We start from the raw sequence: 18,884 nt of genomic DNA on the forward strand, positions 1-18,884 counted from the left end.
TGAGCAGGAAACCACATGGTCTGGAATATCCCCTGGTCAGCTGTCCTGGCTGTGTCCCCTCCAGGCTCCCTGTGCACCCCCAGCCCCCTCGCGGGTGGGGAAGTGTGAGGGGCACAAAAGGCCTTGATGCTGTGTGAGCACTGCTCAGCTATAGCTAAAACAACCCTGTGACATCCCTGTGACATTTTCTAGCTCAAATCTGAAACACAGCACCATTCTAGCTACTGTGAAGAAAATTAACTCTATCTCAGCCAAAACCAGCACAATGGGGAATATATTTTTATGTTCTGAACTTTATAATACTATGTTTCAAGGCCAGCTTTTCCTGTTGGCAATGTTTGGTTTCAATTTATTATTTTAGCAGAAGAACTTACAACTTTTTACAAGTCTGTATAGCTTTAGGGTTTTGTTTTGCGGCATTTTTATAAAAAAAGTACTAATGCTTACACTTTTCCATAGCTTATCCTAGAATGATTTGATCCCAGGGTTCATTCTTTGCTCTTGGAATGAATCTTGTCCCTCTAAAGTTTTACTAATTTCTCCCAAAACGTTGGGAGGCTCTGCTCCCAGCCTCCCTCATAATATCCCCTCACAAGATCAGATGTATTCTATTCCTCTAACCACATTCTTTCAACGCCACACTGCTGAATCTCAGGGAGATTAAATGTTCAGTATCTGTGTGAAACAAGGCAGGGACTTTCCAAATTGCAGGATCAGTCTACCTAAGGGAGCCTATCTGATGGTAATTCAGCTGCTGGTGCCTATTATCAGATGTGAACTGCAGCAGTGTCTCTCCCGTGCTACCTGTGTTCACCTGTCAGGCAGAACTGCCATGGGAATGCCTACAACAGAGTGCCAAGCCAGACCCAAATGAGCTGGTGTACTTACACAGAATAATTCAGGGCCTTACCTTCATCCTAGCTGAAATCCCAGAAGTGATACAGCCATCCATACCAGCTACCAAGTGCAAATTCAGATGAGTCTGTGAAAGCAGGACTAAAAAAATCACCCGAGAGCTATCATGTGCCTTCATCAAAAATGGAGACATAGCAAGTATCTGTTGCCTGAAAGTGTGATTCTTGGAAGAACAGAAACATTGGAAGCACAGCACAAGGCAGACAGAACAGGATCTCAGACAGAAGGGTTCATGGCTAAGGTGCCAGAGCAGGAGCTCAAACCCATGCTTAGACTGTTTCCACAAGAAACAAGTGTCACAGCTCAGATGATTCTTTGCATACTCTGCCTTCATCACCTGCTGTTTATAAACACCTCCTCAGGCAAGGAAAGTCTGAAGGTGAGGTGGGTATTCAGTAAAAATTAGTCATGACAGGTGAATTTGCAAGTCAGTGACCGAAAGACCGCTCTGCTCATGCCCATGCACGTCTTTCAATCGTAGAGCAAGCCTATCAGTGCTCAGGACCTGAATGCAACAGAACCAGGAAGATGTAAGAATATTAGTGCTGCACTAAGCTAAGAAGGCTCTGTCCACAGAAGATTAAAAGAGAGTCAAAAGGCAAAAGAACCATGTTGATTCATAACACCTCTTCACAGGAAGGCAGAAGAGTTGAAACTCACCATATGAAATCACAGCATGAGAAAAGGTGACCTTGTACATGTAAAAGACCTTGTAGGTAGGCAGAATCTTCTCTTCAGCTTTTGTAACCAATTACATTTTAGCAACGTTTTTACTGACATCGTGTTGGTATGGTGATATAAAAGTATTTTGTAAATATATTAATCAGCTTTTATTCCTACAGAGTTTAGATACAATAATCAAATATGATAGTTATCATATCCCTTTGGCTAGATTTAGTGTGTATAAATATCAAAAAATGCTTTCAGGGAACCTTTTTGAAAATATCCACTGAAGTCTAATTGCAATAGAGTATAGAAGAAAGCCAAATGGGACACGCTGTGTTTTACTTACACTATCCAGTTCTCCCATACATAAAATAATCAAGATTACTCATTAAATTAGAACAATTAAAAAACTCCAAGTGCTGATACAGTAACACAAAGGAATACACAGGGTATTAGTTATCAATGCTTTATTATTGAAAACAAAATTGAAATTCTTTTATCTGGCACATAAACAATTATTTCTACAAAAAGGAAAGCCTACAAATCTGATAATTTATACAAATAACAGTTTTTCAAAAAATAAAATTTTAATTTAGTAAACTTGTCTTGTGCTCTTTTTTTTCTTTTTCTTTTTTTAGCACTGTCTGCAATAATCCACCACAAATCCCTGAGCAGAGAGACATATTTTAAACATGTTTTAAATTTATCCCAAAAGAAGAAAGTTATCAAGCCCAGACCTATATTAAAAAATGGATTCAGGGACATTCTTGGTAAATTCATGGTAGTCCTTTTTTCTTTTCCTTTTCTTTTGTTGTTTTTTTTTTTTAAGAAACAAACAAAACCAGTTATCAATGTAAGCATGACACCGTATCACAGGAGTGCTCCCCTCTTCCCCCTTTTTGTGCAATGAATAAAAATTACCAAACAAGAATAAGTACAAGTTGAAGGAGACAAATAACCTGGTGAATGATTAAGACCAAGAAGCCATCAAAGTTTGATGGCTGTTGAGCAAATAAAGCTGCAGGACACCACAGTTCTATACCAAGCTCAGTTACAGTTACTATCTATTTCTATATTTTTTCCCAGAAAGTCAGTAAAGCAGGAGAATAAATTCAAGCTACCATTGTACTCTAACACTGGTTTCAACGATCAAGTAGAAATTCAACTTTTGCTCCTTCAGTTTTGCTTTTCCAGCAAGAACATTATTTGAGAAAAACTTGACACACTCCACAAAACCAAACAATCTTGCCCCTCTGGCCCTTCTGGTGGGCCAGTTGTAAACTTAGCAACTTAGGATATTTTTGTGAGCAAGAGGAAAGAAAAGGAAATACACACAGCTACAGTTTTTCTACTATACTGACTTTGAAACAGCTATTCCCCAATCTATTTCAATACAGATTTAAAATCCAAGTGTAAGGGTAGAATGGCCAAGAAGGTAGAGTATAACTCAAGTGTTCCCTTTCCCATTTGGTACATACAATAGCCACAAAACAAATGCGAGTAAAACCAAATAAAGGAAATAGCAACACTTAGAGACTGTTGTGTTAGTGGCAGGTAACATTGCTGCAGTCAAGTAATAAATAAATAAATACAGCAAGGTGTTCTTCTCTACATTTTTCTTGGAATGGTGCTCAACAGTTAAAAAAGAATACATAAACTAAAAACCCCAAACCCATTTTCAGTAATAAAGAGTTCTTATCAGAAGATCCTGAAGAAGCTTCAGTTCAAGGTGCTCTACCACTTTAACATTTTAGCTATCATTATGAAAGGAATACTGAAGCAGATACCAAAGGGCCATTAAATGAAATGGTAAATTTTCTTACAAACAATAATACTTATTCCAAAAAAAGAAAGCAGTTAACAAACGGCCTGGGGAAAAGAATTACTAAAGCTTCATATACTTCGATTTAAAATAAATTATTTTTACATTTAAGATCTGAAGACTAAAAGAGTAATGAGGCTAAATCATTCTGAAACAGAAATAAATTGAACCTCACCGAAAGCATATTTAGATATTTGACAGCTTTGCTGCCAGCATGTGTCAGAATACAAACAGAATGCTAATATTTGGTTAGAATCTGAATAGGTTTGTTTAAAACACCAACAATATGAAAAGTAACTGGCAACCACCATTACTGATTCCTCTCAAACTACACTATTTTAAGCATGATCAAATCGAGTCCCTTCAGTTATTTGCTAGCCTCATCAATGCACAACATTCCCTTTTCTCTGAGTTGCTCATGAAGTCCCATTTTAGCCTACCCACTAATATTTTCAAATCCCATTTTAATTAGTAATTGCAAAAACATAATATGTAGAGTCCAATTTAAAGTTGGACTTATCTGATAGCAAAATAAAGAGAGTCGAACACATTATTCTATAATAACAATTATTTTTTTCTAAGATGAGAGTCTGATCACACTGATTTGGTATCAGGGAAAACATCCCCCTTTCTTGTATTACTAAATCACACCTCTGGTCTTTTTTTTACCAGCCTACATACTACATCTGATGTAGAATAAAGACAGCTCCTTGGTCATTCTGTCTACCTCACAGAAATTTGACTGTGTATCTCAAGAAAACTGCACTGTTAGTTAACAAGCTGAAGTAACAGGCATATTCTCAGTAAACAACTTGCAATGCTGTCATCTAATCATGTGACAGGTTTGAAAAAAAGGGGCCATATAAGCTGTGAAATTGGCTAGCAAGTGGTTCAAAAGTGAGACACAGCAGCATTAAGATAAACTGCAAACACACTGGATTTAGTACACATTTTAATGAGTTACAGTATCAGCAAAATACTTTGACCTACTATTACCACTTGAACTCCCATATGGCTTAGTGTATACTGTGTGATTTTCCCTTCACATTTCTATGACAGTATACATTTCAAGTACCCACCCAAAAGTAAGCAATATGGGATTTGCAATTATTTATCAAATATACCGAAACAACTTCTCTCCCGCGCCATTGTTGCAAATATATTTGCTGTGTAACAAGTTCTTCATGATACCCTCAAAGTCTCCCTTTTTCTATTTCTCTAGCAGAACAGCTTCTCCTAGCAGCAATTAGGACCTCGGATCCTTGCAGTCAAGTCCAGCAAGATCTCTGACCTGACAGCTCTGTGGAAGTTCAAGTTCGTGGGTTTAATCACTTTAAGGAAAAGTAGTTCAGAGTTTTCAACATCATGTTTTGGATGTTTTCAAACCTTGTTTCTCCATGATATTCCACAATTTGCGAAGATTGGACTGGGTGATGACATCATCAGGTTTAAGTTGAAGAGCAAGGAGGTAGTTTTCTTCAGCCTCTTTCAGTTTGCCATTCAGATGGAGAATGGCTCCAAGATTCATCAGGGCAGCTGGATACTGGTGCCAATAAAAAAAAAAAAAAAGAAGGAGGAATATTACAAATATTTTCAATTTTTCTTTTTAGGCAATCTTCTTCCACTTAAACCACTCCCTTATGTTTGCTGATTTTTCATGGAAGCAATTAAGTAATTTAAGCAAATACAGATAACAAGAAAAAGTTTCTGAACAGCTGCTGTGTAGTTTGTGCTTTAAACAGGTCAAGCTTCAGTGCCTACAGACATAAGACTTCTCTCTTTAATGAGAAAACACAGAACTCAAAAACCTTTAAATGTGGTAATGTTGGCATAACACAGGTTCCAAGAGAAAATTAAAGTAATCCAAGAGTGAATTAGCAACAAGAATTTAATTTTAATCAAACCCCTTGCCAATAGTTTATAATCACTGGGAATAATTAACACAATAATAATTGGAACTTATCCCTTTCTTCTCTTTGTCTTAATTGTAACTGGTAAGAAATACAGCCTGCTCTCAGATTCTAAGGATGTCCAGGGGTTCTAGGATATCCACTTAGATTGAGGTTGTGGCAATTATTTCTTAATGAATGATTGAATAAAATTAACAGTGGTGGGAAAATGCTATTTTAATAATAAAAATGTTAAAATTTTGTAACAAATCAATTTAAAAGCTTATGTTACTAGAATTTTTTTCACGTTTAGCTAAGAAAAAATGCTTAGCTTGTTTTTATTTTTTTCATCTCTAGGTTATTCTATTATGAAATAATAGGTTCTTCATGATAATAGCATGCCTGGTCACTGGAATTACCAAATATTACAAGGGCAGAAAAGCATATTTATGAAGCTGAAGAGTCTAAATTACCTTTTGGCAAGCACCAAAGGCATTCACATACTAGTGAGAGCACAGTAAAGGCATTTGTCAAACCAGTGCTTTGCATTTTAAAGAAAAATGGGAAAAAAATACCCCACAAAGTTCACAATGGCTCTCACCCTCAGGTCAGCCTAAGTTTCAATGAGCTTTAGGAAAACTCACTTTGAAAGTCACATAGTTTTGCCTCAGAGAATAAGTGTTTCAAGTCACCACTCATCAGTGCTCTGCTCAAAATACTATTCAAAATGTGAATAGCATATCAAGTTCAGACTACTGTGAGGGTGTGTTAGTACGCTTTGGGAGCTCTCCAGTGACAATACCTTCAGGAAAGTGGTTAGAACAGGAACAGGTTGCCCAGAGAAGCTGTGGAAGTGCTCAAGGCCAGGTTTGATGGGGTTCTGAGCAGCCTGGTCTAGGTGTCCCTGCTCACGGCAGGAAGGTTTGAACTGATGATCTTCAAAGTCCCTTCCAACCCAAACCATTTCATGATTGTATAAGAATACTTTAGCTAGAAGGCCAATAAAACATGTACTACAGTTGGTCTCCCAGACTGATGTGGCAATAGGAAATCATTACGATGAGGAAGATTTACCTTTGCTCCAAGCCTCTCCACTACAAAGTAAAACTCATTACTCTTATCCTTTTTAATCAAGCTCCAACAAAATCCCTATGATTCTTATGTCCAAAATCTAAATTTTGTGGTGGAAATGTTGTTCAGATAATTCCAATGCTTTATATTATCATACTACATATTCATATTTTTTGAACTTTTTTCTTGCTTCTTTTAACATATTAATACACACATCATAAAAACTCATAAAGAACTGCAATGCATCAAATTTTTCAGAACAAATGGCTTACAGTTTCAAAATTAAGCAAAACAAAATTAGTTCAGCTGTCCTTATTGTAAACATCACAATGCTAATGAAGGGGAATGTGAAGATGCAATTTTTAGGTTTACTTTTTCTTGTCTTACCCTGACAGATTTTTTTCCACCTTCTGTAAGTCATTCTACTGTGAATCAAATGAACAAAAAACGGCAGCTGGGTTTTATATGGTTTTATCAGTTAAATACTCTTCAAAAGAAGGGAAAATAGGCCACTGAAATGTAATTTATGCTACAAGTAACTCATATTTTCATAGCTCCATCTTTGAAGTGCCAGTCTTGCATACTGTTTTGTAATGAAATCATATACTCTTTAATTGCAGATGTTCTGGGGGCTAACTGATGTTATTAAAGTGAAGAACGCTTAGAAATCAGCTCCTATGTACACTGATGACTGTCTAAATACCCCCATATCATTATTATATATATATATATACATCAATTATATAAATTATGTTATACTACATTCATTACTAGACTTCAGCTTGTTTGAGAGAACTTTCTCAAATCATAAGTAGGAATGTCCATTCCCTCTAGTCATCCTATTTCTTTGTTTAGTGAGAGTTCATGAATGAAAAAGCTTTCTTAAAGTTAGTGACACAGAGCTGTCATCTCACTTGAATTATAACCATGTGCATGTTTGCACCGAGACAAAGCTTAAAATGGACAAGGACTAAAAATATCTTAAACCTAGAAAAACTCATAGAAAAAAGACACATGTTTAAATGTGCTCAGGGCTAATTCTACAGCATTCACAAAACTTACTGTGCAGGAAATAACTCAGTTGTCTCATATGGCTTCCAGAATTCCTCCCCATTTCCTCCATACCCTCCTGAAAATATGGTGTGTGTATGGGATTAATCAAGAACATCATATATGTAAGACTATATGCCTAGCTAAGAAACTCTTCTACCATCATGTCTTTAATTTGATATAAAATTTCACAAGAGCAAGCAACGAAAACAAATAAAATGAACAAACTGCATGTCTTTTAACTGAAATTTTCCAACTTCTACGCATAATTTTTGATTTCCTGCAGGCCTAGCAAATTCTAGGCCATTCATGTTCTACACAAAGGTATCCATGGAAAATGTGAACTGATAAATCATTTCAGGTACGAACTGAGACATTCCAACTCCTTTACATTTCGAATAAGGATACGCACAGGATTTTGGAAAGACTGTTCCCTAACTTTTTAGGATATCAGTTACGCCAATATTTGCAGTTTTTTGTAACAATCACCAGAATTTTGCACATCTGCAAGAATCTTCATCGGTGGCATTGCTCTCTGGCATTTAAAAAGGATGGTCAGAGGATAAGAGAGTAAGAGACATTTGCTGTAGTTTTGCTTCACATAGATTGTCTTTTATTAAAGACAGCTGATACAACTTTTCAGTGCGTTAACAAAGGCAGCAGCTACCACTGCAATAACACGGGACTTGTAGCACTGCATAACAAATGACACCACCTACTACTTCAGAGACTTGAAAGGAGAAACAGGCCTGCCTTCATTTCCTTCTGGAGACAGATGCTTTACATCAAAAATAGCTGACTGGCATTTCTATTGAGGTTATAAATGCTGTCTTTTATGGTCTATTTGGAATTATTCCCATTATTAGCATTTTACCGTGGTGTGCTTGTTTCCTTAGTGGTTTTTTGGGGGTGGTGGGGGAAGGGGCACATGGGGAGGAGGGAAAAGGAATACCAGATTAGTTAATGAATAATGAAATAACACAAGGCAAGCATTAGTTGCCTGAGGTGGTTTTGGTTTACATTGATGACAATTTTTTCAGATTTTCCCTTAAGTACCAAAACAAAAGGAGAGCACTGGGCCATGCAACAATCTTATCAAAAAATCCCCTCTAAAATTAGAGAACTATAGAATCTTCAAATAATTCAAAATAATTCTGAGTAGTATTTCAGGATTACACTACTGTAACCATATACAGTATTAGACCCACAAACAGAATCAATCTTATGACATAGAAGATGAACTGACTTCTTGTTTATCATATCTGGCTCCACATACAGCAAATACCATAGCAGAAGTACAGTCCCAAACACAAAAAGACAATTTTACTCCTACATGGTAAAGTTATGGAGAGAGAAACAAATACACAAACACTTAATCTGGCACAAATATACCTTTTGCATGGCAGAGGAGTATGAAAAAAGAACAGTCCAAACACAAGCAAGGAAATATGAAATTGTTTTCCTCAAAGCTCTGCTTATAGATGATCTTTTCTGCTCAACACCAAAGTTTAGGGCAGTAGATTCTGAGATGAAAGAGCATTTTCTTGATGCTGGGGTAAAAAAAATTGCCATAATTTCTAAGGAAATTATGGCAATATTTTTACTGCAGTAGAATCACAAGCGCAAGATGCTTCTCAATTACCCATTTTAAAGAGTTGCTGAAAAGATGTTGCCAAAATCCATCTTGCTCTTAAGGAATTGCTGCTGTGTCTGATACTCTAGATGTTCCAAAACAACCCCAGGACTGTTGAACGAATACTGTAATAAGTGTGGCCAACCTACCAGAAACACAGAGACTTTGTATTGTTTTAAAAAAGTGCAATTAAGGGCACTTTTTCTTTTTTATCCTGCAGTGATAACAAGATTTTTCTCTTGAACTTTTACTACTGGTGAAAGGAAAAGCAAGGGAGGAACAGGCTTCTAAAGAATTGCAGTTTGCATATGCTGTGTCTGGTATTTTGTCACAAACAGTACATGAACTACAACTAAGACACTGATGTCCCAAAAGCTGGCTAAGACAACAACAGTCAATTGTCCAAGTACTGATGATTTGGTGCAAAAAACATTCTGGATCAAGATGACAGGATATATTGCAAAGTAGTTTGGATCAGACAGAATAAAAAAGCAAAAATTCTAAGTTGAAAGGGATTTCCATTGTCATCAAACCAGACAGCAAAACTTTCAGTTCTGCTGGAAAACAAATAAACAAAAAAATCAGAATCTCTGCAAGCTCTTAAAATGGAAAAATGCTTTGCAATTTTTCCTCTACAAAAGTTAAATTAAATTTCCAATCTGCTTATGAACAATTTTAGTAAGTATGCTTTTGTGTCAACAACAGCTTTCAGTTGAAACAGCTAAGAGGGGAAATGGAGAGGAAAACATTTACCCTGCCAGTATTAATCTGAACACAGAGCACAGTTTCCACTGTTGTATTAGTCAGGACCTAAATATCTCTGCTGCAAAGGGAACCTGTGTCCCTATTTATTTACCTTGAGTAACATAAATACCTACATAAATTTAAAGAACAATAGATCAAGAATCTGGAGGGGAGTGGATCTGATCCTTGGATTCAGTCACCATTTTTAAGAGTAGTATGTCCTTAACACCAAATAGAGAATAACCTCACCTATTATTTACTAACATGTCATTAATCAGAAAGAGACCTCATTCATTGCTCACCAGATTAACAAATTATTGATTTCCAGGCAAGATGCACACCCTGCAGAAAAAAAGGACCTCCAAAGAAAGAATAAATAAATAAAGACATTTTAAAAAGTAAATAGGAATTAAATAGTCTCTGTTGAACACTATCTATATATAGTCTTGGGTGAGGATAATATATTATGCTAATAAGCTAGAAAACCAGAATGATTTAATACCTGGTCACCTTAACGGCTGATGATACTACAAAAACATTAGGTCATGCATAAGTTTTTTTAGTTTTTTTATTTTACGCTTGGATACTCTCATCTGGACACCTAAAGCAGATGACACTTTAACCCACCTGGTGAAAGGAGGATATATATGGAAATTGTATGCATCTAACCTTGTGTATTTTGAAACATTGGAGACTCTACTATCTCAAACTGCAAACTACATGATACATACATTTAAAGTCAGAAATTAAAAACGGAAGGAAGGGTTTCTCATCACTTTTTTCCTATTTATGGGTGACAGATGTGGGAGTCTTCATCCACAAGTATACCATGAAATTATTCAGTTTGCTTCTGGATTGAGACATCAGCATCATTAAGGAAACCCACAGCTGTGAGTCAGGGAAGAGTTCTAGACTTGGCATAGGAAGGAAGCATCAAGCAGTCTACTTTGTTTCTCAAATTAGCAAATCAATAGGGGACATTTGACTATCAATGCTCTCCAGCCAGTGGAGATTTTTTTTCCCCCTCAATGTGTTGTTCATCTCAACCCTCCAAGACTGCACAGCATATTATAAACATAGTTATCCAAAACCAAACAACCATATATGGATACATGCTACATCTTAATGCTGAAAAACTAGCTACCATTGGCCTTCATGTAAGTCCAGGGCAGGCCAGTTTACAGATCAGCAAGTTAACAAAAGCATGTGTTACAACTGTTAAAGGCTGTGGATCCTACCAACAGCTGAAAACATCCCACAAAAATGTAGTTACACTTGTAATTTCTGTGTATCTAGACATTTTTTCCCAATGGTCATGCATCAGTTGCTTTGGTTTATGCTTAAGAAGCCTCCTAGTAATCACTCAGTTTATGGAAACTGTGATGGACATTTTCAGATAACATACTTGTATTACCACAATAAAACTAAAGAGGAACATACGTTAGGAGCATTTCATATTATGGCTGTATTAAAAAAAAAATAAAAATGTAACATTTTCCAGACCTCAAAGTGTTTCTAATTAAACTTCTTTGCTTTCCAGCTAAAATGTTGTCATCAGTATAGGATAGGAAGATCATATTCTGTTTTCCTCACACTTTAGGATTCCATTTAAAACAAAAAACCCAAATCACTTAATTTTTGTTTATAGAAATCCAACTGTATTCAATTTGATGATTTTAATATATAGTTAGGATTATGTTATGAAACACTTATTTACCTTATTCAGCACAAAAATGCTGCATACTAGTAGGAAGTCTGTACTTCAGGCAAATGAAAAACCTGGTGAACAGAAATGTCATCTATACTATCATAATGACAAATAGAAATTGCTCAAAATCTTTCACTAACAGAATCTGGTCCTATTAAAACAAAGTAAGTTTATTAAAATGAAAATCAATTTGTGAGTAAATGTATTTTTACCTGCATTTTCTTTCTAAACCTTGGAAAACAGAAAAGCAAAGGGCTTTGTGTTGTTGCCTAAAGACAAAGCCCACTTTTAATTTAAAAGAAATATAAAATGTTAAAAGAAACTATAATGCACTTAACCCCAGCAGCTCACATGCAGGGCTGATTAGAATAGCTGTCCACATTAACACAATTGAAAGTGCTAATCTTTAGAGATAAGTCTAATACACAGATTATCAGAATTTTTAATCACAATTATACTCACACTATTAGCAATAAAACATGTTCATTTTTCCAATCAAATAAAATGTCATTAGAAAATAAAAATGTCTGCTGAAACTGAATGCATTATCCATTTACTTTTGCCCAGATACTCATCAAATACATCAGTACACAGAGAAGGTTGTAAGCTTTTCCAAGATGCTTGTGACAGGCATATTCCACTAGAGTTTCTATTTTGGAGTAGAATAGACAACAACTGCAGTTTCAGAAAGAGGTAGTGTTGATTTCTAGCCTTGAAAATTTAACTAAGTTCTAGTTAGGGGAATCTCAATCTAATGAGATTTCCAGTATTTCAACTCAAATGTTCAATTGAACATTAAATTTCCAACAAGCTTTTGCACCTTTGGCTGACAACTGAATTAAATGCTTGAGAACCAGATTAATATTGGTATAACTGTGTGTTTTCCCAAACTATTTATGCATTTATAGTCAAAATGCATTGCTTTTAGGCACATTGTATAAAACATTATGCAACTTGACAGACCTGCTCTGAGCACAAAGAACAATATTCTTGTTAATTTTTTTAAGGCTTCCATTGTGCACAATCACTAGTAAGACAGTCCACAGACAAAGTGTGGTCTTAGAGTATTACAAAAAGAAAACACTAGGACTGTTTGAGGCATTGCATGCCTTTCTTCTCTTTGTCCTTTTTCATCTGGCTCCTATCACTTCCATGCTTTTTACCTAATGCAATAAGCTTATGCCCAAACTTGTCTTGAGTTTGATTTTTACACACAGAATTAAGAGAGCAGCTGAGAAGAGAGGAACATACTAGAGGTCCTTTGCAAAATGCTGAATTACAGTGTTCTGTTTAATTCATAAAAATTCATGTCTTACTTTTTGGCAGCCAGTAACTTGCAGGTGTCCCCAGTACAGTATTTAGCAATGAAATGCATAGTACATATTAAAATTATTAACTTCCACAGTAAGTGCACGGATTTAATTTTTATTCTTACAGCTTAAAGATTTTAGGGCTGCAGTTGCTAAAATTTGGTCTTTTGATCATTAATAGTAAGACCACTAATTGCTCACTAGGCTTTTACAAGGTTGTGACTTCTAAAAAAACCAAAATAACTTGCAGCTAGGGTAGCCTTATTTACCACATCTGAATGGTGACACATGTGCTTACAGTAATTAATATCAATAACAGCAAGACATGTTCAGTGGTGAGTTACACATTCTACTCTGAAAGACTGCACTTGATGCAGAATATGCTGACAAATGCTGCTTATCAAACAGAAGTTTTCTGTCAAACTAAAGTTTTAAGAAATGGACACATGAAGCAACAATTTGAATAATATTTTCCTTTTGTAAAAGTATTAAATTAATTACTTCTAAAGGCACAAGAGGACAATTAATATTTGCAGGACTAGCACCAAAAAATCAAAGTTCAATTCCTGCTTCTGAAATTCAGTGTTAGAAATTATTCAGGGCAACCAGATGCTTGCTGCAAACTGGACCAGGAAAAGGCCCTCTATGGCTGGGGCAAAGTATAATCCAGAGCCAGCAGAATTGCTAAGCAATTTTGTAGTTGATGGCTCAGATTATTTTGCCTAAATTTTACTACACCTATCACTCATTCTATATGAACACCACAGGATCCCACAAAAATTAACTTAGGGTTCTACCACTGAACTTTCTGATCAAGCTCATTTTTCCGCCCAAACCAAAAAGTTTGTCTCCTGTGCAATTTCCATAATCTCTGTTCAGAGAGCACTTTCTTCCTCTATTATGGGTAAAACATTCAACTTGTGAACTAGTCAGCAAAAAAAACTCTAGCATTGTAGCGATCTGAATAGAATTTTCCAAACAGCATTAATGAAGGATCATTGATTTTTCAAAAAGGACAGAAAATGTCTGATAATTTTAAGTGCATTTAAATGCAGTCAGAAAAAATGAAGGAGAACTACTGAGTTGCAATAAAACTGCACCAAATAACTCCATCATAAATATATTAATCATTCATCTCCACAGAATCTAAGAGACATACAGCAAATCTTCCTATGGAATTTAATCTAGGGGGTTTATTGTGGATTTTATTTACTGTTGCTGCTTTTTTGGAAGAAGTTTATATTTTCCTTCATGCTGTAATTGTTTGCAATGAACTTGAGGCAGCCAGATGTTGAGGCAACTGCCACTGTTACAAACCATAATGTCAGATTACAGTTATTTATTGTTAAGGAAGACAATCCTTACTGGAACACCTGAAGAATTAGTAAAACTTGCTCAGCCTAGTAATAAAGCTGTTCATGGTATGGGAGACATTTCAGTTGGGTAGGTACAATGGACTGGACATTTGCTCTCCAGTAAAACCAACTGTGGTAAACAGGATCACGTGAATGCAAAATGAAGAGGTAACCAATGAACATTGGGCACTGGGGTTCAGACAGTCTCAAAAAGGGACTGCTCCTTGGGGGAAACAAGCAACTCTCCATCCCCTCCCCACTGCACCTTCTCATTTGAAGGCAAGTGATCTCTAGACTAACCTTCAGAGGCAAAAATATATTCAAACTGATACTGAAGTTACTCTTGAAAACAAATTCAAAGCAAATTACTTCATACCTGCCAAATGTACAGTTCTTAGGCAGATCTCAGACCAAAACCAGCCTCACTACAGGACATTTCTTCTCTATGCATGAAATTACATTCAACCCAAAGGTGTGGGAGGGTGGGGGAAAAGAGCACTTGCAGCAAAACCATCTTGTGAGAAAAACTTTCTCAAGAACTTGTAGGGGAAAAAAAAATCTAGTAGGATATGTCAATACAGAACTAAAAATCATTCCTAGATTGAGAAATACATCAAAAATACAGATTAGCAAGAAAATTAGGAAGTTATTTATTGTAAAACATCCTATTGAGAATGTATAGTTGCTGGGTTTATTTAATGGGCAATAAAGTCACATTCTCATGAGTTCTAACTGCGTGATAAATCCCTTGCATTGTTTCTAGAATCAGCAATAGAACACTCTATTAGGAAAAGCCTTGCTGGATTCTCTTTTAATTGAGTTCAAACAGATGGTTTAATTTCTGAAATGCTAATCTGCTGGTGTGAGTTCTCTATTTCATGGCACTTTATTTCTGATTGACACCAAGGGCAAATTTACCAGGCAAAGGCAATCTCACTCTCTCCAGGAACAGATGTAGGAAGCACAGTATCCCCTGCCATATTACTATCAGACTGTAAATCATAATCAAGTGCATAAATCCATCCATGATACACCATCTTCAATTCCACAGTTTCAGCATCTTCACAAACTACTACCTCTCATCATCTCAAAGCATAATGATTTGTTTTATTTAACTCATTAGTACAAATCTAGACTATTTAGTTTCCTATTATTAGTTTCAAAAACCTAGTTTTCAAATTATTCAGTAAATTAACATCACAGCTGAGTACAAACACTGTGCAGTTTCTTTCATTCTTGAAGACTAAGCCCAGGAAAAAAAGAATATCTGCCTACTAATATGTGGAAGAAAAACACAAAAATGATAGATGAAACAAATCTGCACTCCAAGGGACAGACCTAGCTGACTTTACATTTTTTTTTTTCCTTTAAGCATTTTTGATGGTGGACTGAAGATATCTATACATGAGATAAAGACTACATGAGATAAAGATTGGCATAATGAAAATACATATTAAAAATAATGTGAGATTTCCATTCAAGTTAACTGAGGCGCAGTCCTACAAAATCTGAATCAAAGTCTTGACAATGAAATATCTCAAGTATTATTTGGTATGAGAATGCCTTCACTTTGGAGAATTTACGAAGTATCCAAGGATTACACCACCTAATGGTACTGCAATAACATGGGTAGGTGCCCAGAGAGAAAACAGAATCTATAAATTAATATAAATTAATACTTCCCCAATTAACTTCTTGAGAAACATACTAAACCAACAATAAACATGCATGATTTTTGTGAAAACATGGTCTTTTTCTTTTTTTGGACATTTAGTCACATAACATTTTGAACCTGTGGGCAACAGAGCGACAATGGAAATGGTTGCATTAACCAAAGAGCCCTGGGGTACCTTTTTTCCCTTTTTTTTTTTTTTTTTTGGTGAAGAAAAGACTCTATTAGCAAGCACACAAGGGATTGCCATCAGACATACTGAAAACCTGGTACAACCCGTGTGCTAAGTAAATAGCATATGTATTATCAGAGAGTTTGCTTCTCCCAGACTACATGCTTAGCACAAAATTACTGTTTCAACAGATCTTGGTAAGAATAATTGATTATTTAATGGAGTTCTAAAGGTTAAATCAATTAGAAAATGGGAGTTAGTATATAGATGCTTATTTCCAACATTTGTTTCCCCTTTTAGTAAAAGCATGTCTATACATTTCACTGTTCATGAAGTTGAAAGACTTGGAAAATACCTTACATCAGTGATTAGACTGTAGAAGGACTAATATTTATGGGAAATTTGTAAACATTTTTATAGCTAAAAATGAAATTAAAACCACTCTGAATTACCATAACAATGAGTTTCTGGCTGACTTTGCCAAGTGTTTCTGGGTATGCAGCTTGGGAAACTTTAAGCTAAGGACAGCTCATAGGTGCTTGCATGCTTCCACATGAAATCAGAACATACAGAATCCAATTTATCTCACGTGCAGGAGAAACAGAAGCAACTCTAAACAAGTCAATGGTGGTATTGCAATGCAATATCTGTATAAGCAGAAGAAACTTGAAAGAATGTATTTTCATTTCAGTCATTTAGACCTTGCACAGACAAAATAGCTCTGTATTGATTAGAATATCAATATACAACAAATTATTCTAGATGGGAAATAAACAGCAACTTAAATGCATTTTAATTCAATTTCAAAGCTCACAAATTACACTGAGCAAGCCAATTGATCTTAGACATTTTTGTTTAACTGCCTGTATAATCAGGAGAGTACAAATCAACTTCCCATAACCTAACTCTCACAAAAGTGAAAATGTGAGCTGCAATGACAGGATTTCCAGCTTGTTCCTCTGCATCTTACACAAAGATGGATCACAATACTGAGAACTAGATTTAAGTATTCTATAATTGCCCAAAAGCACATTCAATCTTTGCTTTTACAGAGCTGCTACAGTGCAGGAGAAAGCACATGTACAAATTTCTGCAGTAAGGCAATAAATATTCTCATGTATTTCCCAAAGGAAATTCAGTGTTTTCCACAGCTGAGTAAATTGGTTTTCAAATTATATAACTCATTCTGATATGGCTTTTCAGGTGCAGGTAAATATCTCCATTCCAGCAGCCTGTATTCTTTCTTTGTCCCTCGATGGAGATCACAGGGACAGAAAACACTACATGAGGCTTTTTGTTTCTTCTGTTGTATTTTTTTGAGGTGGGAGACACTAATCTCTGCTGAAGTAGGAATACTTTAAGATTCAGAGCAACACAGAAGCCTGTCTTGAAGCTGACAATTGTGCACAACAACCACCCCAAATGTGTAATAAAAATATTTTGGAGGGCCATGAACAAATATAATTGCAAATACAGAAATAAATAGTTTTGTTTAAAAGAATAAACACTGTTTTTCCCAAATACCTTGATGTAAATAATGTATCTGCCCTGGGCTTAGCCCCAGACAAGAAGGACCTGAAAGAGGTGAAGGAAAACAACAACAAAAGAAAATTGAGTTGGGGACTAATAAGATTTTACAAAGCTCAGGAGGAGCAGAGAGACTTTGTGCATGGATAAACTCTTTACATGGGGAAATATTGCCATTTCTGTGCAAATACTGAAGAAATGAAGGGAATAACTGAAATGAAGGGAATCTTGCATTCAGTTAATTTTCTTGAAATTTTCTGTTCTGGACAACCTTTAAGCTAGGTCACCCTTGCACTATGCAGACTGAAAAATGTCACAGATACTCTGATATCAAATCTCAGAGTCATTTTTTCATGGTGTTTCAACAGGGACAGTCTAAACAATTTACAGTGACCAAGCAAGGGCTCTCTTAACCTTTTGAGATCAGAGAGTGATGTCCTCTTTTCAATAAGGATGTTCCGCTATCTCCTCCTCCAGTGGAGCTAATCCATGCCTAAGCATTCCACCCCCGTACCTGTCTGAATTCAAACTAAAAAAAAAAATTAAAAACATGTCATCTGGAACAGTTCTCATCAGTCCTGCCTATTCTTCTTATTAGGAAGCCATAGTACCTGTTTTAGTGCCTGAAAATCCTACATGCCCTGTAACAACTGGTTCAGTCTTTAGTAGGCAGAGAGGAAGAATTGAATCCTGGGAAGTTTTCTTTTTCCTCACACCTTCACCAGGAGCAAAGAAAGGAGGCATTTTCAGGAAGCCAAGAGTGCTGCTGGGCTGGAAGGAACCCACAGCCATTCATATTATTGAAGCAGAAAGTCTGGCACACTTGAGAAGAAGCTTTAAACAATGAGGGGATTAGCAGCAACTGCTGCTGGTAGTAGGAAGGTGTGCAGCCCTGACATAGAGCAGGAGAAGCTGGGAGCATCTCAGAGGGCACACAGGCAGCCAACAGAAGCTCCTTCTGCTCCCCTTCAGACAACTAAACAGATCTGTTGTACTTAGCTCTGTGGTCATGCTATATCAACAGTAGATAAAGCTAAAATATGATCATGTGTTCATTATTTTGAATGAAGAAGTAAACAGGCAGAACAACATTTTAAAACAAGGATTTGCAGCTGTAGATTGCCATGTTTTATTGACAATAATACACAGTGTTAAAACCATATATATACTGTTTCTCTAGGGAATTATGTCAGCTTTATGGTCCAGGAACCAGGAGAATGGATGGCAAGGCACTCCAGTTACATTTGAATAACAGGGACTAGGTAGACCTGCTCAAAACAGCTGCAGGAGCAACAGATACATTGCTGGTGAGGGATCTGCTGCATCCCTGGGGCAGTGTAGCTGTGACTT

At 36.1% G+C, this 18,884-nt stretch overlaps 1 protein-coding gene across 3 annotated transcripts in view; it reads right to left on the minus strand.

Moving 5' to 3' along the window:
* Positions 1 to 2,033: 2,033 nt before the first annotated feature.
* The window catches only part of TMTC2 (transmembrane O-mannosyltransferase targeting cadherins 2), a 246,289-nt gene continuing 229,438 nt past the window's right edge, over positions 2,034 to 18,884 (minus strand). For 2 of the 3 annotated variants that reach the window (XM_059846843.1, XM_059846845.1), the window contains one exon: positions 2,034 to 4,946. In XM_059846843.1, the coding sequence (XP_059702826.1) occupies positions 4,767 to 4,946 (180 nt within the window). In that variant the 3' untranslated portion in view covers positions 2,034 to 4,766. Of the gene's footprint in view, positions 4,947 to 7,425; positions 7,493 to 18,884 lie in introns of all 3 variants that reach the window. The other variant, XM_059846844.1, reaches the window with a different exon arrangement.

This window comes from Haemorhous mexicanus, chromosome 5 (assembly GCF_027477595.1).
Source record: "Haemorhous mexicanus isolate bHaeMex1 chromosome 5, bHaeMex1.pri, whole genome shotgun sequence".
NCBI classification, from domain to species: Eukaryota; Metazoa; Chordata; class Aves; order Passeriformes; family Fringillidae; genus Haemorhous; species Haemorhous mexicanus.